The sequence below is a fragment of the Manis javanica genome, chromosome 2, assembly GCF_040802235.1.
Source record: "Manis javanica isolate MJ-LG chromosome 2, MJ_LKY, whole genome shotgun sequence".
In the NCBI taxonomy this organism is placed as follows: domain Eukaryota; kingdom Metazoa; phylum Chordata; class Mammalia; order Pholidota; family Manidae; genus Manis; species Manis javanica.
The window spans coordinates 102,221,616-102,244,743 of record NC_133157.1 but is presented as its reverse complement, the minus strand read 5'-3'; the positions used below and the strand labels follow the sequence as shown (position 1 = coordinate 102,244,743).

The following is a 23,128-nucleotide window of genomic DNA, read 5'->3' as shown; positions in this document are numbered from 1 at the left end:
TCTGACATCCTATCACCCACAACAAATACCTGTGCACACTGTCCTTCCAGGAGAGTCCCATGTTTTCTGAGTCAGTTGTTTCCTGAGAGGATCGGGGGACATGGAGGTATACCTGCAAAAGAACTTTAGTAGCTGCACAAGTGTCTGACAGCAAAACATCCTCCACTAGCAAATTAAAAACAGGCCTCTTCTCTTTTAATCTTGTATTTTAGTATCAGTCGGAACAGTTAACTATCTGGGATGACTAACAAGGTGACAGTTGGTGAAGAAAACCTTTTCCTTAGTGCGATAAACAGAAAGATAAGGTTTCAACATCAGAATGTGTGGTTAGTCCAATTAAATTAGGACACATGCAGAAGGGTGGGAGGTTGTTGCCTTTGGTCAGAACACCATGATGATGAAACTAAAGTGGTAAAGATCACAATGTTTCAACATAGCATAGTCAAAAGCAAGGGACTGAATTCACAAAGGTATTTTTATTTTTACACTGAGGTTTCAAAAGTAGATTGACTTTATATATAATAAAGAGAGAATGGGCATTTTTAGGAGTGTATAAGCAGCATATTAAAAATGAAATAATTGTCCCATTGCTTTACTGTATAGCTTTACAGATGCTTTATCTTCACTTCTGCTTTATCTATAGCTCACACCGATTTAGCAAGCTTTCCTACACCTCAGCTTTTATGTCAAATAGTTTGTGATTTGTAAGTACAAATGCACAGAACCATGTGTTCTCTTGTTATGTGGACAATCACTCCCTAAAACTCCTGTTTGGTCAAGTCCTGACTGTTACTTATTCCTTTAACCAAGGCACAGCTTACCTTAACATAGAGCGACCACCTACACTACTGACACCTTGAAGAAAATAAAGAAAGAGAAAATGCAGTACCTGGCACTCCGTGGAACTGAGGTCACTGGGTCTGTGGTAGTCACCTTAGCGGAACTGACCAGACTGACTGTGGATGAGTAACCAGCATATGCAGATTCTGAGGCACAACTAATGCAATCAGGTGCTGACCTGAGCTACTACCAAGAGGGAAGCCATCAAAGTTTGCAAGCTGTGGGACCACTTTGGAATCCTTTCCTTTTGAGTTTTGCCTGGCTTCTCCATCACTATCTTTATTGTTAGTTGGGTGACAACTACAATCTCTGGCCGAAGGAAACATTTAATCTCACCTACAGGTTAGGAGAAGGTAAGCACCACCTCTCCATTTTCCCTGAAGAGGTGGAGTGGTTCTGCACCTATGTTCTCTTGTGCCCCAGGCTCTACACACTTGCATCATGTGTACATAGGGAGATACTCCTGGTTTGGGAGGGTTGGACTTGAACCCATGTCTGTCTGGCACCAAAGCTGCTCTTTCCCACCCATTCTAACACTGAACTTACTACGGAGTCTTGCAATTTATCTGTTTATGTGTCATTCTCCTCTGACGGCTAGTTAGTACCACATAATCCATCTCTATGGTGAGAAAATAAAGATTTTTTTGATTGACCCAATCAGTGTGTAGCTGTCAGGAGAGAGTTAGCTTCCTTTCTTTAACAGGAATGGGTGGCATGGTTGCTAGAGGTCGGTAATGAAAGCTACCCAGAGTGATTTCTAAAAGCCAGGCTTCTTACATGGGTGGCCTTCTTCTACAGAGCTTCTGGGGACCATATCAAGCTTATACTAAAACGTGACTTTTTAAAAGCAACAATTATACAATAAATTGAATGACACTTTTAAGTATTGACTTCAAGTACTTTTTTATGATGAACAAAAATGAAGAAAACAATCATCACTAAGGTCTTTTATAAATTTAGAAATAACATACATTTCTTGGATATTTTCTAATCTTGTACCACCTGCCTGTAAAACTGACGTCACTGAAGCACATTAGGGCTGAATGAAAAAGTCTAAAAATGCTGAAAGTATGTATCTAAATTCTTCATTTGGTTAAGTCCTGCCCCTTTAGTAAAGTTGATCAAACATCAGTGCTGTGGCCTATGGTTTGGATCTGGGGAATTTTCCTTTCTTGGGGGTAAGGAGGAATCAAGACAAATTACATTATATATAAGAAAAAGAGCAGACGTCTCTGGCTTTGGATCTTCCATTTACTATTGAAACGAGTCTGAACAAGATAATAACCATTATTTGCCACAGTTTTTCCCTTTAACAAGACAGGGTTACACTGGATAATTTCTCAAAGTGGTGTCTGCAGACCCTGGGGAGGGCCCCAGCACTCTCTTTTTGTATGAGTAATAAGACACCACTTTGCCTTGTCACTGTGTTGACCTTTGCACAGGTTGCACGGAGGGGGCAAAAGAGATAATTGGGAGCAACTGCTCTGGCACCCTCATCTAAATGAAGGCAGTGACAGCAAACTGTCCGAGGAGCAGCCTTATTCTGCACCACTATGCTCTGCCAGTAGACCAACAAAAAACCAGTACAAAAGTTTTATTAACCATGATCCTTACATCCCCTTTGAATACTGTGTGACAAAGTGGCGCACGCTCGTAGGGTCCTTTGTACTGAAGCATGACGGCTGCCTTGAGGAAAAGCTCTGTGCAGTCGCTGGAGCTGTGAAGCAGAACTAGCTGCTTTTTTCACGAAATAGCATTTTACTTGAAAGACCATCTGACATACACATTGAAAGAACATATTCAGACTTGGGTATGTGGCAGACGTTCCCTCAAGAGTGAATGAATGGAGCTTGTGACCACTAGAAGAAACATCTGGCAGTAACCATTGCCAGTGATCAAAATCATTCTTCTGAGAGGCAATTAGAATTTTGGAGAACTTGAATCCATCACCAGGAGCTTGAAGCTTCCTAATACTTAATGATTTTTCAGATGAGACTGGTGGTTCCATTGACAAATATAATTTGTAAAATGCTGTATAAAATGATATATAAGATCAGATGTATAACTCAGTGAACGAATGTTTTCTAAATGACCAATGCCTGATGTTGCATGGATAAGTAAAAGACTCCAGTGTCAGACACCCCAAAATGTAACAGAATACAAGAAGTACAGCTAGACGTTTTCACATTTCATATTACAACTAAACTTTAAGAAGTTACCAGACTTGGGGATATTCAGTCACAGTTATCTATAATGTTTTGGTGTGGTATCAAAGAGAAACATGCATGGCTATCTGAAAAGGTGATTGAAAGACTCCCTCCCTTTCCAGCTATTGTAAAGCTGGGTTTTCTTCAAATACTTCAATATAAATAATGTATCACAACATACTGAATGAAGGGCCAGATATGAGACTACAACCATTTTTAATGAAGCCAGACTTTAGAGATATTTGCAAAAAACATAAGTCAAGGCTACTCTTCTCACTGGTCTTTGGTTTGGGAAAATATGGACAATTACATAAATTGTGTTATTTATGTTAAGCTGTAATTAGCTTATTGTTGTTTTAAAATGAACTCACACATATTTTTTCAGATTATAATATCAAATACAGTAAACACCAATAGATGAAACTGACATAAACAAGCATTCTTTCAAGTCCTCAGTTATTTTTAAGAGTGTAAGGGGATCCTGAAACTAAAAAGTTTGAGAACTGCTGAACTAGATGAAATTTAATGTCCCAGCTCTTTTGAGATTGTATGATATGGGGTTGTATGTATAAATGAAAATAGAAAATAAAATCTGGAAGTGTCTTGCTTTTGGTATGTAAGTTTTTGTTTCTTCCACCTTTGTTGCCTTATGAGAATATAATATGGCAGTTTCATAAGACAGAATTTTGAAAACAGTGTTAAAGGGTAATTTATCCTACTAAAATTATAATTAAAGTATCACTAATTGGAAATGTTAGAATACAGGGTAAATAATAAAAGCTTGACTGAACAGTCTCATAAATATGCAATGCTTCAGAAATTTATTTGAATTTCTATTCATAGACTATCTCATAAATTATATTTAAATGAATGACATTTGTATTTTTCCTCCAATTTTAAGAAATATTGTAAGATTCTCTTGGTAGTACATACTCTTTAAAAAAAACAGTGCAGTGCTTTTAAAGAATTTTTCTTTTAATAAAATGCATTCAAAATCATTTGAAATGACTTTATCAAAACCAAAATAATCATAATTTGCTGTTACTAATCTAAGTTGGATGTTGGAATTTCTGTAGATGTTTTTAGGATTCTGGTGCCCATTAATTTAAAGATGAACAATGTGTTTCTTAAAAGCATTACTTAATTTATGAATTTCTATTCCCATTAGCATTAGACTTTTACAAACATAAAACGCCTAACCTATATAAAGGCTTACATAACATCCCAAATACCCCTGTCAAACTTCTTTGCTTTTATCCCTGCTCAACTCATCACACCAACCATCTGCATAAATAAAGATGTAAGCATCTGCTATATGGCAAAGGGTCTCATGGGCAGATGTTTCCATCCTTGTGTTCGTGTCACTGGGGCTGGATACATTATTTGAACAGATGTACACAATCTGAAAGTGTTGTGTCCCACAGTGAAATGTCTCCAACTGCTTTCTATCAAAGTACATAAATGCTATTTGCACCTGCATTTATGTTAATGATATAAAGGCAGCAGGGGTTCTGACAAACTGAAATGTGATGTATGAAATATATTTGCATGGTTAATTGTAGTTTCTGAGAGATTCTGCTGCCAAATGGCCACACTGACACTGATACATGCCCAAGTGGATTATCTGATTTAAGTCTGCTTTTTAAGCAGTGGAAGAATGGCTATTTCAAACAACAAAAATATCCATACATCTGAATTTACTAGCAAGAATATTCCAAACTCTAGTGTTTTACCTCAAAATAGGAAAATAAGTTCCAGCATAAGGTCTACCTGGTAACTTTTAGGTCACCCAGGTCATTTCCATTTTGTTCTACAAGGAAATTTCTATAGGTATGTGTGTGCTTTCCATTTGTACTTCTGTCAACAACATAACATGCTAATAATCCATTGTGGTATTTTGCAGAGATTATTACACTGGGAAGTTCCAATTTCCAACATTAAGCAGTTAACCAAAACCAGCTTGAAAAATGTTAATTGGTACCTCATCTGCAATGTAAAACAGTACCAAAAGTCCAAGAACAGCATTTACACCACTAGTTAATATCAAAATGTTTCCATATGAATGTCACATATTTGGAAACATAGTATTTTGGTTAATACATAGGGAATATTTTTCCCCAATAATGAGGTCACAACGCCATATTAACCACTAAAGGCCAACTTCAAATTACAGTGGTTCTCCTTGCTACTGGGCAATGAATGTGAGGCATGAAGAGCCAAAGAATTCGCAGCAATAGTTAGTTGTTTTGGTAGCTTCACTGAGCTAAGGACTTGTCACTTTCAAATAATATATTTATTACCTAAAGAACTTGACATTGATAATATCAACTTTGTACAAAGTTATTACATCTGAGTTAAATGTTATTCAAAATAGCTTTTATTCTGCAAATTATTCTGAAGACTTACATTGAACTTTATTAAAAAAGTGTTTAAAAGGTGCATTCATACACAGTTGATCCTCATTACCCACAGATTCTGTATTGTGAATTCACCTGCTTGCTAAAAATTTATTTGCAATCCCCAAATCCATACTGGTGGCACTTCGGTGGTCAATTGTGGACATGCACAGGCAGAAAATTTGAGTCACCTGATACACATGTTCTAAGCAATGGTTGACACGCTGCCTTGTTTCAGCTCTTATATGCAAATTAAATGTCCTTTTTGCAGTCTATTTAGTGTGACATTTTTCATATTCTTTTCATTTTTTTGGTGATTTCATTGTTAAAATACAGCTGTCAAGCATTAAAATACATCAAGCAAATAGCTGCTCTACTGTCCAGTGTTCCTGAGCATAAGAAGACTGTGCTGTGCCTTACGAAAAAACATGTATTAGATAAGCTTTATTTAGGCATGAATTGTAACGCTCAATTGTCAAAGAATCAGCATCAAATTAGCTTCTGTATTGACAGCTGACAAAAATGCTGTTCTGACCAGAGGCTCACAGGAACCTACCCTTTGTGTCCCCTAGGGGCAGTGGCTCAAGATTAGCTAATTCAGTGTTTGTGGTGACTTTGTAGAATGTAACTATTGTAAATGACAAGAATTGACTGTACCTTATCTCATCTGACTTCTGGGGAGAGAATTATTATCCCTATTTGAAAGATGAAGGGTCTAAGGCTCACTGATGTAGCCACGATCATGAAGTCTAAAAAGAAGGCCAGAAAAATAACCAGAGCTCGACTGTCCAGCCCTTGGCCTAAAAGCTCTGACCTGAGCCCTTCACCTGACTGGGAGGGAAGAGGATGGGCAGGAGGAGAAGATAACATAACAAGCACTCAACAAACTGCTTTAATACCATGTTGGAAAGAGCGAAACTGTTACATAACAAGATAATAAACCATGTTTAGATTAAATTCTCAATAAAAAGTAAACTCAAACTTTTGATGCCCAGCCCAGTTTTACTAGTTAAAATACTGGTTGGTTTTGGTTTTCCTTTCTTGCCCTTTGCTCCTTGCTTATTGCCTCCCCAATGGTAATACATTTTTGTTAAATGAATGCATACATCTGAGAACTCCAGCTTGCTGTTTCACTAAAAAATACAAATTAAAATGTTTTTGCAGGACCTAAATAATAAGACTTTTACCAAGTATTTGAGAGTTTAAAACATTTACAACAAAATTTAATGTATATTTGAGAACCCTCTACATGCCAGAGTGCTTTAAAGGCTACCAAAGAGAGAAAATTCATCAAGAAGTTTAAAAAAACTTAAGAGTCTAACGTAAGATAATTTTTCTAAACTTAAAAAATGTATGAATATTAACTAGTTACTCCAAATGTTCCTTTCTTGAGTTCTAAAATGTTATATTTATTAATACCAAAATGTTTATGTTTGTAAGATGTATGTATGTATTTAGGTATCTATAAGACAGGATATATTTTTAGACTGTGCCATAATTTAAGTATTATTGTATTAGAAAATCCAGTTTTTTTTTTCCAGAGCCCCAAATCTGAATTCACATGACAGACAGTAATGGACAGAGCTTCGCAGTTAAGTAATATGCAGATTTTGAAATTAGGAGTTGTACAGTACACATTAGCTAACTGCAGTGGTTCTGGAGGGGGTCATTAAGACTCACTGCGTCTTGCCGCAAAGCATCTGCTGTCTTCCACCCCCATTTATTATTACACTCATTGAATAAAAATAGCTCTCACAATTTGAAAACTCTGGTTAAACAATACAAATGTTATGACAGAGCTGAGAAATATATTAGAAGACCTGTATAAGGAGACCTTTCTACTTCAGAAGACTTGCCTAGGAAATGGCAAATGACTCGGAATTTTGAATGATTCCAGTAAACAGACCCTCCCTGGACTTAAATGAATATTCTTTACTGATCAATGAACAGCACTTAATTTAATAAGCTCTTTTAACCACTTCATCCTGCCCTCTCCAAGGTACAAACTTCAATCCCTAATTGGCAAAAACATAGTGAACTTTCTACCACATAAATAATATAAGCTGTCCCTGTCACAGAGCCATTTAGTGAAGGTCTCACTGCCGTGAGTTTCCTCATCAGGGAAGCAAATAAATTCATTTGTGTATTCAATCACTGTGGTAGTTTTGTCTTTCCTTCAACAAATTTGCAGTGGAAGTTGCAACTGTAGTTGGCTTTACCATGTTGTCTACCTGCCTTTTGTTCCCCTCAAAAGCATGGTTTATCACTTGTTAAAATTATCATAAGAGTGATATTACAATTTTAAATCTCTTTGTTCAAAATCAGAAAACATTTAACTAGAAGGCATGAGAATTTCTAATTCATTTCCTTTAGTTCTTTCCTAGCGTTTAACCTGTATCTCTTGGTTCCTAAATTCCACTTGGATGACTTCTATACCTGTGTTGATGTCCTGAGCAAGTGTTATCTCCTTTCTGTTTCCTAACCAGCCTCAAAGCTTCTGGCTTAACCAACTCTCCCTTCATCCAGGTTCTCAAAGTTTGTCATACTCACTGTTAACACAGCATTCGTCATGCTATACTCAGTTAATTACATACTTGTCTGTTCTTCTAATTGGATTTTGTATTTTCTAAAGATACCAGCTCTGATTTATCTTTGGATCCCTCAGAGCATCTGACATAGTTCCTGGTAGGTATTTTACCTTGGTGATCGTGAAATCTGCTTCCACCATATGAAATTTTGTTAGGAGATACTATGTGATGTAATGGATTTTCTTAAGACTCCATAACTCTGCTGGTGATGTCCTACCTCAATTTCAAACATTAATGTGTATGATACATGTATATATTTATAAGGTCTGAAATTCAAAAGTAACACATAATTTATAGATAGCCATCAAATGGTTTGCTAAATAAATCACGCAGCATTTAATTAATAAATGACATATGCCCCGCAAACTTCTCATGATTATGTTTGATGACAGAAATATAAACAAAATCTGGTATTTTTCTTTGTTAAAAAATAGTAGTAATCCAGGACACACAGAAAGCATTTGCACACATAAATTGAACAACTGGGTAATTCCTAGGCTTCACTGTACTATACTATTTCTCCTTCTGATATAATTTCCCATGATACAAATTAAAATTTCTGTCTACTATGGTTTAAACTAGATTTAAGCATTCATATATATAATTAAGCATAACATGTTTGAAAAAGGGAGTGATCTAAAAATAGATTAGAAATATTCTTTATAAATTTACAGTGTGACATAGGACAAGTATGATAGAATTTTGATAGATCTGGGTTCAAATTTTAGCTCAGTCTCTTAACTGGTTGGTGATCTTTGTAAAAGTTCCTAATCTCCTTGAACCTTTAAAATAGAAATTATATCTAACTTATTGTGAGGAGTAAATTTTCAAAAGGATGTAAAGTTGTAGGTAGAATGACTATCACACTGGAGGCACTTGATTAATTGAGCCCTCTTAGCTAATATCTCTCTTTGTCAAATTCTGGGCTTGGGGCTTAAGCATCTTTGGTCTCAGAGAAAACTAACAAAGAATTTACTAGAGTTGTTGAATTTCTAGCTAAGCATGAAAGCACTTTATTTTCTGGTCAAGTCAATAGGGGTAACTATGCTTGTGCAACAGCTCAGAGAAGTAGACACAAAAACAAAACAAAATAAACCTTGATAAGAAGCAAAGTAGACAAGAGCAGTGAGTGGTGACATGCTTACTGCACTGTTACCGGCCAGAAGCCAAGCAGCTCATTGCTGAGTTACTCACACAGACTCATGTCCTCTTAGAGCTGGAAAAGAATGTCTAGCAATCCTGGTTCCATTAATAAGGAAACTGAGGCTTGGGGGCAAAATTACTGTCTGAGGTTCCACAGCTGGTTGGAAGCACATCTGGGAAAGGAGCCCAGTTTTCCTGACATGTGGACCCACTACTCCTCATAAGCACTCACACCTCTCTTTGTTTGCTTATATGAAGAAGGTGATACCAGCTAGGACACGGACCTTCCAAATGCTCAATCAGCTACATACTACAGCAGAAACCTTCTAAAGGACAGAGACCAGAAAAAGCTCATGGGAAATGTACACTTTTTATTTCCAGTTAGGGTTTGCTCTCCGCTGTCTCACTGCCATTCTCTTCTCTTGCCCTAGTGTTCGGGTTTGCATCTTGTGTGAGTCTCAAGGATTCTACTCTCCCTCTGCCCAAATATCTGTGAACCAAGCCAGAGGGTCTTCTGTGTGTTTACTTCCCACGGGTCCCCTGGGATCATGCTCAGCCTTTTAAGAACCTTGTAGGCATCCCAAGTAGGAGGCAGCCACGCCCATCTCATTGCATCAGCCTCCAAAGATGGAGAGAGCCCAGATATTAATGATAACCATTAACAGTAATGATCACTATCATCTTGTAAGTGCCTACTACACAATAAGCAATATGCAGAGTGATGTGCATATATCTCTCTTCATCTCCACAAAACCTATAGGTGGATAGGACTTAATATGTTCATTTGGTAGATTTATAGATAAGAAAGCTGAGTTCAAGTAATGTGACAGACATCATGCAATTCAGTGGAAGAATTGAGTTTCAAACCCAGATTCCATGCTCTTTACAGCTGTGGCGCTACCGTTCTTTTTGGCAGAGAGATCAAAGAGTGTCTGCTCCAGTTAAGAGTTCTTTACAGCAAATCCCCTCCGTTCACTTAAAGTTATATCTTCTACTGAGGAAACCCAATTCTGCATCATTAATGGCATTCTTTTTGCTACAAATATATCAAAACTACTTCTGTTTGTAAAGAATATGTAGGGGCAGGGGAAAGACTTGAATTCCTCTGAAATGTTAGAGGTCACCCTTGATAGTGAGGAAAATTTAATTAGTCTTCATTCAGAAAGGACTCAATCACCATCTGTAAACTGCTTTTCTGAAGGCTCCTGTTAAAAAGTCATACTTTTCTTTTTTATGAATCATACAGAGGGGAAATGGTTTTTCTTATTAAATGGGTATGGGAAGAAACAGGTCAAAGAAATGTATAAGCAAAGTTCTCTCCATGTGTGTTGTGTGTGCATGTGTGTATGTGGATGAATATATATATATGTGCATATAGTCTTCTCACTAAAACACATGTCATTCTGTTTCACTAAAGCCAATACTCGATAATTTCATTAGACATCTGTTAGACTCAGTTAAGTGCCAGCTAACAGCTTGGCTCTGTGAGTTCCGTGTGGGATGAGATGGCCCTTTTCTCAAGGAGCTCTCAGTATAGGAGATGCGTCCCTATAATCCAGGAATCAATACACTCAAGTAATTTACCAAAGAAAACTAACTTTTATAGAATTTTCTTAGTTCCAGGAAATAAGTCACATAATGGTTAGAGAACAGTGACATTAAATGTATCTATTACCACTATTTACAACATATGCATTACCACTCTCCTCAGTATGCCTTGCTCTTACCTTGATCTTTTGGTGGCACTGAGAGTGAGTTCTGCATTATGATGTACTTGAGTTGAATAGTAACTTCCCTAAAAACAACCAGGCACAAATAATAATTAGAAAATAATTGAGCTGCCACATTAATACATATGAAAAATATAAATTATAAGCTTTTAAAAAAGTCTTTCTATTTATAACTGTATGTGTAATAAGAAATGGACTTGACTATTAGGAAACTGATGTTTTAATTTCCTTTTCATTTTTATACACACAGGATTTTACTGAATGTTCTGGTATGGGCTTAGAGAGGGAAGTAGTGACACATTGAGAGATGGATTGTATTTGTATCTCTGCCCTCAGAGAGTCAGGGAAATGTGCAAGTAGGAAAATTAAGGTTCCCCCAAAATGCCCTGCCTGATAATTATGTTTCATACACTCTATTTAAGAAGAAATAACTAAAATGTTTAACAATACAGGTAAAGGTAGTATTATTGCAATATAATCATTTGGTGGAATATAACTGTCATTAAAATGTGATTATAAAGATTATGTAGCAACATGGAAAATGCTGATGACATAATACATTGAGTGAGTATTCTAAATGGCATACAACTAGGATTACAACTATCAAAAAAACAAAAGTACCGAGAAATCCATGGTAGCAAATATGTTAATGTATATAGAGTGACATTGTGTTTGGTGGTGGAATTACAGGTGTTCTCCTCTCCATTTTATCTATTTCCCAAGTCATCTATAATATGGAGTCCTATGTTAATAAACTATTTGAATGTGAAAATAAGACAAAGTGGCATTGTGTTTGATGGTAGAATTATGCGTGTTCTCCTCTTCATTTTAACTATTTCCCAAATCACCTATAATATGGAGTCCCATGTTAATAAACTATTTGAATGTAAAAGTAAGATAAAGTCCTTGAAAAAATATAGGTAAATATTTTCATACGCCTTCAAACACATAAGTGTTTCTCAACATGACACCAAAGACAGGAGCCATTAAGGTAAAGGCTAATGAACCTTTTCATTCAAAATTTTAAATGTTTTTTCAATACAAAAATTAGGCAAAATTAAAAGGCATGACTTCTGTTTCCAGCCAAGAGTGAGTAACTGATTGAATAACAGATTTGTCCTCATGCCTGAAATAACCAAAACACACACAAAATATATTAAGCAGTATTTCAAAACATTGGACATTAGGTCACAAAAGACTGATCTCTGAGGGACAAGCAATAAATAAGATGAGCTCCAGGACAATGCTGAGGAAGGGAGAACCCTGGTGGAGATTCCCAGCATAATGGAGAAAACAGAGCTGCAGAGAAGGGGAGAGAGCAGCGAAAAGGGTCCCTGTGGACTATTCACTTGCACAAGTGAGGTAACTGCCTGAGGCAGGTAAAGATCCAAGGCACTCAGTACTCAAAGCATGATAGGAATAGTGCTTTTTCCTACCAGCCAGACTGAAAAAAACACCTCATTCACAGGACATTGGATAGTATATGAAGAAGGGTCTTGCCTTATTAAAGGCAATTAGCCCTACACCAAGCATCTCTCCAGTTTCACTACAAATTTTAAAGCAAGACCTAAAAAGATTAAACTTTTTCCAAGTCTTAACTGTGTATTTAAAACAAAGTTCAAGAATACTTACAGAAATTCAAAGAATAGCCATCACCCAACAAAATAAAATTAATAATGTATGAGATCTAATGAAAATAATCAAACACAGAAAGGAGAAGGAAATATGAGCATATGTAGGAAATAATCAAAATTAATCCTGAACTGACACAAATGTTAGAATTAGTAGACTAGGATATTAAATGTATAACTGCATTTTATATGTTCAAAAAATTAATTATAAACAGGTGAGATCTAAAAAAGACCCAAACAAAATTTCCAGACATGAAAACCACATATAAGATGAAAAATATACTGGTTGAGATTAACAGCATATTACACATCATAAGAAAATATTAGCAAACTTGATAGCATAGTATGGAGACTATCCAAAATGAAACATAGGAAGAAGAGTTAAAAAAAAATGAACAGATCATCAGTGAGCTGTCAGACAACTTCAAGCAGCCTTATAGATCAGTAATTGAAGAAGAGATGGAAGGAGAGACAATTCTTTTAAGAAATAACAGCAAGAAATTTTCCAAATTTTAATGAGGTTATAAACACACAGATCCAAGAAGCTGAAAAAACCCAAAGCAAAAGAAAGATGAAAATTAAGCCAAAGCATATCAGGACCAAATTACTCAAAACCACTGTAAGAAGAAAATAAAGGCACACAGGAAGATACATTACATACAGAGGCATAATGATAAGGGTGACAGCAGATTTCCTGTTGGAAAAAATGCAAGTGAGATGAGAGTGGAATAGAATCTTTGAGGTACTGAAAGAAAAAAATCCTGTTTATCTACAGTCCTACATCCAGAGAAAGTATCTTTAAATAATAAAGGAGAAATAAAGACATTTTTGTATATACAAAAGCTGAAAGAATTCATCACAAACTCATCTACACTATAATGTCCTTCAGGCAGAAGGAACATGATACCAGATCAGAATATGGATCTATGCAGAGAATAATGGAATACATGGTAAGCATTTAAGGCTTTTTTCTTAATACTTAAATCTCTTTAAATAGAAATAGGTAGTGCAATGTGGGGCTTATAACATGTAAAAATAAAATGTGTAATAGGGTAAAATCTGAGAGGAGATATGTGAACAGAAGATTGTAGGATTCTTATACTACAGGTGAAGAGGTATAATATCACTGGAAGATAGATTATGATAAGTTAAACATGCATATTATATAGCCCAAAGGAACAACTAAAATCACAAAAGAAAGAATTTTAGCTAGTAAGTCAACAACAACAAAAAGAACCATAAGAATATTCAGTTTTCCAAGGGATAATGGAAAAGGAGAACAAAGAACAGATGGGACAAAGAAATCAAGAAGAAAACTAGAGAGTGTTTTGAAGTGAATGAAATGCAAATGCAACACACCAAAATTGATTCCATTAAAGCAGTACATAGGGGGGAAAAGCATCTATATTAGAAAAGAAAGTAGGCCTACAGTCAGTGACCTCAGTTTCTACCTTAAAAAACTAGAAAAGCAAATTTAATCCAAAGTGAATAAAAGAAACAAAATAAGAGATCAGAGGAAATACATAAAATGGACAACAGAAAATAGATAAAAATTAAATCAGAAGCAGATTCTTTGAGAATATTAGTAAGCCTGATAAGTTTTTAGCTCAATTTATCAGAAGAAAACACAAATGACCAATATCAGGAATGAGAGAGGTGATATCACTATAGATACTTTCCAAAGTGGTTGCACTATATTTCCCTGATTTAAAAAACTACCTCTTCTAAGCAATGATGGAATTCATGTTTCTCAATATCTTTGCATAAATAAGAGGAAACAAATACCTTAAGGCTCAATTTTGTTAAAATAATATAAGCTTGTAATACATAAATTCGACTAACAGTATTCATCATTTGTGTAAGAATATAGTAATTTATCCTCCATTTGCCCCATGGTCCCAAGCACATAAACTGGTGAGAATTATGCCTGGGGCTTGCTGGGTTTACCCCGCCTTATCTCTAAACATCCCGACCCTCCTCCAAAGCAACAGGCCAATCGGATCCGCCACAATAAAAGGCACCACGCTGCTGCCCTCTCTCTCTCTCTCTGTCTCTCTGTTGCTCTCTCTGTCTCTGTGTGTCTGTCTGTCTCACTGCTCTCTTTGTCTCTGTCTCTCTGTCCCCCTGCTCTCCCTGCGCTCTCCCTCTCTCTCCCTCTCCCTCCCTCTCTTTCTCTCTCCCCACCCCCGTCTGGGGCAGCCACTCTCTCTTTTAGATAATAAAATCTCTTGCATGGGCCCGTGTCTCCTGGGTCATTCTGGGTAAGGAAGGTCTCGGCGAGATACCCTTTCATTGGTGCCATGACTTCAGATGACTTTGCTCTTCCTGTGGGAACCTGAGCTGCTTTGGGAATCCTCACTGCCCAATCCTCCTCTACAGGCTCACCATCCACTTCCCCAGTCGCTCATCTTCTCGCCCAACACTGGCCTTCGATTTGGTGAGTCTCCCCTTCATGGTCGACTTAGATGTCCCTTTGGAACCTGGGAAGTGACCGTTGAGTGTCTGGCACCCCCAAGGGCTCCTCTGGGACAGGGGTACCCCCAACCACGACTTTCAGAGTCACGGTTGATCTCCATAGTCAACCCTTCTCTGCCTCCCCATGGTGAGAATCCTCATCCACTGAGGCCTGGTCTCCCTTTATCTACGTATCTACTCGACTCCAAAACTCCTGGTACCAGGTACTGAGCCTCCCCGGCATTTTCACCTCGACCCCATAGTTAGAGGTGGTTACGACCCCCTAACTGTGCCTGATCTTCTCTGTGACCTTCTCAATTGCTCAGGGATGCCTCAGCGACTTCTGAACGGTCTTGTTCTCACCATGGGATCTGGCCCCTCCATTCCTGCAGATTCACTGCTAGGGTGCTTACTCAATAATCTAAAGCCCTTCCACCTCACTCCAGACCTCAAACCTTTTAAGCTTGTTCATGACTGTAATGATATCTGGCCACAATATTCCTTGGACAATCAGTCCAAATGGCCCCCAAATGGCTCTTTAGATCTTACAATTCTCTGCGACTTATACAACTTCTGTGAGCGTATGGGCAAATGGAAAGAGATCCCATATATCCAGGCTTTCTCCTACCTCTGAACTAAGCCTCTCTCTGTCCCCCCAGCAATCCTAAACACCTACTACTTGCTGTAAAGTCCTCACCCTCCAAGAAACCAGACTCCACTTCATCTTCTGACTTTGAGCCCGCTGATGAATTCCACCCTACCGACCCCAAATCCCCATGGCACCTCCTCTTTCTCCTCCTCCTCAACCACCCAGTACGAACAGTGCTGCTGAAGAAACTGCCCAGCCTCCTCCCCCTCAATCCCCACCCAGTTTCCCACCACAAGCTCCCGTCAGGGGGGGCGCAAAAACCCCGCCTTCTCTACTGCAACCAGTTTCACTCCCATCCCGAGATCCCCTACCAAGCCTGCCTGTCACTCGTTCTCAAACCCAGATCCTAGCCCCACTACGGGAAGTAGCCAGTACAGAGTGTGTCATTTGGGTGCATGTCCCTTTTTCTCTCTCCGACCTATCTCAAATTGAGAAAAGATTAGGCTCTTTCACCTCCAACCCAGCTACTTACATAAAAGAGTTCCAGTACCTAACTCAGTCATATGATCTTACCTTTCATGATATTCACATGATCCTATCCAACACACTTTTGCCCAAGGAGTGTAGGCAAGTCTGGGAACAGGCTAGAGTTCATGCCAATGAGGTTCACCAAACTACTCCAGCTCATCCAATTGGTGCTGAAGCAGTTCCTGACTGAGACCCTAATTGGAACTATAATATGGCAGGGGAAGTCACCAATCGAGATCAATTCATCACCTGTCTCATGGCGGGTCTCAGGAAGTCAGCCAATAAGGCCATTAACTATGAAAAACTCCAAGAGATTATTCAGGATAAAACTGAGAGTCCCTCTATGTTCCTAGATTGCCTCACCAAAGCTCTTTTACAATATACAAACCTAGACCCTGAGACTCCAATGGGAGACAATTATTAATGACCTACTTCTTCACCCAGAGTTTCCCCGACATTAAGGCTAAACTCAGACATCTAGAGAAGGGACCCTTAACTCCTCAGGCAGAAGTCCTGGCAGTGGCCTTCAAAGTATATAATGGAAGAGATGAAAAGGCCCGTAAACAAAAATATCAAATGCTGGCTAAGGCCTTTCAACCTACCCCAACCACTGGTGCTCAGGTATCCTCACTTCCTAAGAAGCAGCCAGGAGGACCTCCTGGTCTATGCTTCAAATGTGGTCAAACGAGTCACCAGGCTAGAGCCTGCCCAAATCCCTGGAAGCCCCCCGGTCCATGCCCTAAGTGCCATCAGGAGGGACACTGGGCTGTTAACTGTCCTCACACACCGAGAGGTTCCAGGCCATCCAGCTCTAACACTCCACACATAGACCTTCTGGGTCTAGCAACTGATGGTTGAGGGGGCCTGGGACTCCTCCACCCGACTACTACCATCACTGTACAGGAGCCCAGGGTAACCATTGTGGTAGCAGGGAGGCCCATCTCTTTCCTTTTGGACACCGGGGCCACCTACTCAGTCCTGAAGGAGTATTGGGGACCCACCTCCCTCTCACAGTCCTCTATAGTTGGGGTAGAGGGCATACCTCATCAACCTTTACAAACTCCCATGCTTCACTGCATCTTTAGAGGCACTGCCTTCTCTCACTCCTTTTTGGTGGTTCCCCAGTGTCCCATCCCCCTTATAGGAAGAGACCCATTACATAAGGTTGGAGCTTCCATTACTTTCACTCCCGGACTGCACCTCAACCCCGACTCGCCTTCAATCCCACTTTTACTCGCCCTTCAACCTGCTGCAAACCCACCTCCCTCTTCTTTTCCTCTGCCACCCCATCTGGTCAACCCCGTAGTCTCGGACACCCTCACCCCCTCTGTCACCACCTGCCCCCCAGTAATTGTCAAACTTAAAGACCCCACCTCTTTTCCCTCTCAACCTCAGTACCTGCTGCCCCTCAAGAGTTTACTGGGCCTGCAGCCAATTATCCAGGAACTTTTATACAAACAGCTACTACGACCAGCCAATGCCCCTTTCAATACTCCTATACTGGCAGTTAAAAAGCCTAATGGTTCTTATAGGCTTGTCCAGGACCTAAGAGTAATTAATGCAGCCATTGTTCCCATCCATCCTGTGGTCCCTAACCCCTATACTTTATTGTCCACCATTCCTGCTTCCACCACTCATTTTTCTGTCCTTGACTTCAAAGATCCATTCTTCACTATACCCCTCCATCCCAACTCTCAAAATCTGTTTGCTTTCACCTGGACCAATCCTGTCACCCAGACTTCTACCCAATTGACCTAGACAGTCCTTCCCCAAGGCTTTAGAGATAGTCCCCAACCTTTTTGGACAGATTCTAGCATAAGACCTCAGATCCCTTACTCTCTTGAGCGCCACCCTCCTTCCATATGTAGATGATCTCCTCCTGTGCAGTCCCTCCCTACAAACCTCTCAACAGGATATTATTCTCCTTTTAAACTTTCTCTCAGAACATGGCTATGTATCCGGTTTCACCCTCCAAAGTTCAGCTGTCTGCCGCTCAGGTCACATACCTGGGAGTTCAGCTCTCCCTGGGCTACAAGGCCATTACCATAGACAGGAAAAAACTTCTCCAAACTATGCCCGTTCCACATAACAAAGGTGAAATTCTCTCTTTCCTGGGTCTTGCTGGGTTCCTTCGTTCATGGATCCCCAACTTTTCACTCCTAGCTGCTCCCCTATATGAAGCATACTGAGGACCTCTCGCTGAGCCCCACCTGACACCCATGGCTAATTCCTTCTATAGACTCTAGCTGGCCCTTCTACAAGCCCCTGCTCTGCACTTGCCTGATCTCACACGTTCCTTTTCTCTATGTCTCAGAAAGGCAGGGCTTTGCCCTGAGAGTTCTGGGACATATGGTAGGACCCTCCTTTGCCCCGGTTGCCTATCTTTCCAAAAAACTAGATCCTACTATTTGGGGATGGGCTCCTTGCCTGCGAGCCCTAGCAGCGGCTGCCGTCCTCATTCAAGAATCCAAAAAAATCACCTTCGGGTCATCCACAACTATTTTCTCCCCTCATCCTCTTTCTGAACTCCTTACCTACAAAGGCCTGCAGACTCTTTCCCCTGCAGGATTCTATCACTTCAAGTTGCCCTAGTTGAAGACACCTCCCTCAATTTCAAAACCTGTCCTCCCCTTAATTCCTCCACTCTTCTTCCATTATCTCCCGATCCACAGGCAGGATCACAAGCCTCCTTCCATAACTGTTTACAAACTCTAGATGAACTCCTACCCTGTCCCTCCCACATTCAGGAGGGTGCCATTCCTCAGGCCACATATACCTGGTTTACTGATGGCAGTTCCTTTATCCATGAAGGTGTTTGACGGGCAGGATATGCCATTGTCTCTTTGGACAAAACTATTGAGGCAAAGCCCTTACCTCCTAACACTACAAACCAACAAGCAGAACTAATTGCCCTTACACGAGTCTTCACTTTAGCGCAGGGGTCCTCTCTTACTGTCTATACTGATTCTAAATATGCTTTCCATATCCTGCTGTCTCACACAGCAATCTGGAAAGAACAGGGACTCCTCAACACCAAGGGCAGCTCTATCGCCAATGCCAAACACATTATACCACTGATAGAAGCCTCACATCTTCCAACAGCCATAGGCCTAGTACATTGCCTCTCCCATCAGTCAGATCAGTCATTCATCTCCCTTGGTAACAACAGGGCAGATGAGGCAGCCTGAAAGGCAGCGTTAGCCCTTGTAATAGGTGCCCTCATTCCAGGCCCAAAAAAATCCGTTCCCACAACTACCAGCCACTGAGGCCATACTCTCCTACTTACATCACTTATTCCACCCTAACCTCCAATCTTTACAACACTTTCTCAAACCTTACCTGCCTCTTTCTCATTCAGAAACTGCCTTCCTCAAAACACTCACCACTTCATGCGAAATCTGTCAAAAAGTCAATCCCAACTCACCTTCTCGACCACCCGCCTTTCCTACCCATCAAGCACGAGGGCTCATTCCCGGGACTGATTGGCAGCTCAACTTTACTCACATGCCCCCAGTAAAACGCCACCGGTATCTTTTAGTACTGGTAGACACATTTTCAGTATGGGTTGAGGCCTTTCCCACAACTAATAAACGAGCCCAGACTGTCTCCAATGTCCTACTGTCTGAAATTATCCCACGCTTTGGGATACCTACTTCCTTACAATCAGACAATGGCCCCGAGTTTATCTCTCAAATCTCCCAAGCAACCACTAAGGCCCTTAATATTCCATGGCATTTTCACATCCCCTATCACCCACAATCCTCAGGTAAAGTGGAAAGGACCAATAGAACCCTCAAATCTATCCTTACTAAATTATCCCTGGAGCTCCACCTTGACTGGATAAAACTCCTCCTCTTGGCCCTACTCCGACTCCAGGCCTTGCCAAAAAAAGCCTGCTACACTTTCTCCTTTTGAACTCATGTATGGCCGCCCTGTGCTTCCTCCAAGTCTCAACTCTAAACCTCCTATCCTTCCTCCTCATCTTGTCAACCCTTTACTTCAACAGATTTGCTCTCTACTCTGGTCCCATGCTGACCTCCATACACCAAAACCTCAAGACCCCACTTCTCCTACTTTTTATCATCCAGGAGACTCTGTGCTTCTATCCCCGCCACACCAAGCAACACCATCCCTAACTTCCAAATGGCAAGGACCATACACAGTAATCCTTTCCACTGCCAACTGCAGTTAAACTCCAGGGTCTTCCCCATTGGATACACAACACCCACCTTAAGCCATTTGTCTCAGCTTATTCCCCTCCCCCGAAATCTCCCACAGGTTCCTACTCCTCCACCCTGACAGGACCTCTTACTCTCCGCATTTTGCGCTGCTCATCTCCAATTCCACTCATCACTGAAGAAGTTTCTGCCAGCAGAGTCCTAAAACCTCCCTTACAACCGCCATACGTCATTCTTCAGGATTATTAACCCTGGTCTCAACACTTATTCTCTCACCAGACCTATCTTCCCAACACCAACCCTTTCTTCTCTTTCAGACTGTCCAAAAGATTGCACCATCAAGGATTCCCTTTGCCCTACAGGTCGCTTTTCTGCCTACGCATATGTCCCCAAAGAATGCTATCAATTCAGCCACCCTATGTAAACATAGCAATCAGCCCAAATGCAAAAAATTTCTAACCAAACTTTTAACCAGCTTATATTACAGGACTACCAACCCCTCTCCAAAGACGATGATCCTTATTGAACCTGGAAAATGCCATCACCACTGCAGACCAAGGGCTCATCTGAGGACTGCCCCCCATCAATACAAAAATGAACTTCATCGCCCCTAATCAGCAGGAAGCAGTTACTGAAGACTGACCTTCACCCCTTCCCAAATCCTCTACCACTTATAAAACAGAAAAGGGAGGAATGTAAGAATATAATAATTTATCCTCCATTTGCCCCATGGTCCCAAGCACATAAACCGGTGAGAATTATGCCTGGGCTTGCCTGGGGCTTGCTGGGCTTACCCCGCCTTATCTCTAAACATCCGGACCCTCCCCCAAAGCAACAGGCCGTGGATCCGCCACAATAAAAGGCACCACGCTGCTGCCCTCCCTCTCTCTGTCTCTGTGTGTCTGTCTCGCTGTTCTCTTTGTCTCTGTCTCTCTGTCCCCCTGCTCTCCCTGTGCTCTCTCTCTCCCTCTCCCTCCCTCCCTCCCTCTCTCTCTCTCTCTGCTCTCTCTGCTGCTCCCTCCCTCCCTCTCTCTCTCTCTTTCCCCACCCCCGTCAGGGGCAGCCACTCTCTCTTTTAGATAATAAAATCTTTTGCGTGGGCCCATGTCTCCTGAGTCGTTCTGGGTAAGGAGGGTCGCAGGGAGATACCCTTTCAATTTGCTCAACTGTAATAAATGCTTATTCCTATCTCAATCTGTCCTATTTAAGAAACAGATAATACAATTCTCAAATTGGTACTAAAGGGTTACAAAAGCTAAAAGATCACTTACAAAATAAATTTTGTTCCACTTAGACGATTCTTAATGCTTATGTTAATATAATGTATTAATATTTGACAATCTCCTTCCTTTCCTAAATGGCTGCATATTGTTTATGAGTTCAATAAAAAGCACCTGTTTAAATATCGATATTTCTGAGTATCAGCTATTGACAGAGTTAAATGCTAGAGGATCATCTTGAGGGACTAGTGTAAGATCCTCCAAGGCAACTTGGAACTGGGGAAACTCTGGAAGGACAGTCCTATTCCTCTTTATTTTTTAGACTTGTTGTTAAGGTGGTCTCACCAGATGGCTACTACTGTTCCCCAAACCAAAAGGTCTAAAAGACTAGACTGACCCTAACTTTTTAGGACCATGTTCCAATCCAATAGGAAGTATGCAATCAGTTCAAAGGCTGTGGAAGGACAAGTGAACTGAGTGGGGAGATAAATGTTTTCACTTGAAACTTATTACCTGTGACCTTGGACAAGTCGTTTAATCTTTCTATTTCAGTTTCCCTAAATTAGAATAGGAGAGATGATAATACTTAACCCATTTGGCTGAAGAAAGCATGAAACTAGATATGAAGCATTGAAAACACTTTCTTTATTTTTATTTTTGAAGAATAGGGTGTTATATGTTAATAAAGCTCACAAGGATTCTTCCAAAAGAAAAGACATGTTTATTACTCTCTCTCTGGCATTTCCAAGAAATAAAAGGGAATATACTAGAATATACTTAGAAATACAAACATTACTTCTAGTTGTAAGATCTAATCATTTACCCTCAAAAAGTGCATGCACATAGAGATACTTGTGTTCCTTAACATGTATGGAATATATGGATGTCATATGTTCAGTCATGGATTTCTGAACTAGGCAGGTTATAGTGTTTGGGAGAGCATTTTTCTACCTGAATAAAAGTCCTTTCAGGAAAATATCTTAGATTTTTATTTCTTTTCCCTACTCAGGTTTTCTATAAAATTTCTTCCAACTCTGTGGCTCTAACTACAGCTCTAAATTTTCTATTTCTAGTTCCCAGATTTCAGCATGAAATATTCTCTGCTTACTACAACTTTCCACTTGGCTACGTGCAAACTACATGCAGCTCCTGTCTCCTCTGAAGTATTTTCAAAGCTATGGCCTCTGCTCTATCCCCCACCATTACTGTCTCAGGACCTGCTGGTATTACAATAGCCTCCAGTCTCACAGATTTCCAATTTACTTTCTATGATGCGCTGGAACAATTTTTTCCTTTTGTGAGTAAAATTGTAATATTTGCATAATATCTCACCTGGCTTTAGTACATCTGCATATCAATAGGTGTTGAGAGGTAGAAAGAACTATGGCTTTAGTGCATCTGCATCATTCCTGGGGAGGGGGAGTTAATCTCCATGTCAATGGGCAACTGAGGGCCCATTGTATCTGAGAGATGAGGGGAAGGGATGGTTTTGCTTCTGCTGGAGCATGAAAGAGAGGGCCCCGGACTGCAGTTTGTAAGCAATAAACAGATTTTAAACTTTATTTCTTCCTTTGACTGATTTCGGTTTTTAGAGATATTTTGCCCCGGGATTTCCTTTCCCTGG

The 23,128-nt window shown here is 40.0% G+C and overlaps 1 protein-coding gene across 10 annotated transcripts in view; it reads right to left on the bottom strand.

Annotated features, from left to right (window-relative positions):
* The window catches only part of ZNF438 (zinc finger protein 438), a 208,797-nt gene that overhangs the window by 27,711 nt on the left and 157,958 nt on the right, over positions 1–23,128 (bottom strand). For 6 of the 10 annotated variants that reach the window (XM_073228980.1, XM_073228979.1, XM_073228978.1 and 3 more), the window contains one exon: positions 10,902–10,969. The exons of 1 other annotated variant lie outside the window; for it this stretch is intronic. In XM_073228980.1, the coding sequence (XP_073085081.1) occupies positions 10,902–10,969 (68 nt within the window). Of the gene's footprint in view, positions 1–29; positions 3,902–10,901; positions 10,970–23,128 lie in introns of those variants that run through there. 3 more of the 10 variants (XM_073228983.1, XM_073228982.1, XM_073228981.1) reach the window with 2 other exon arrangements.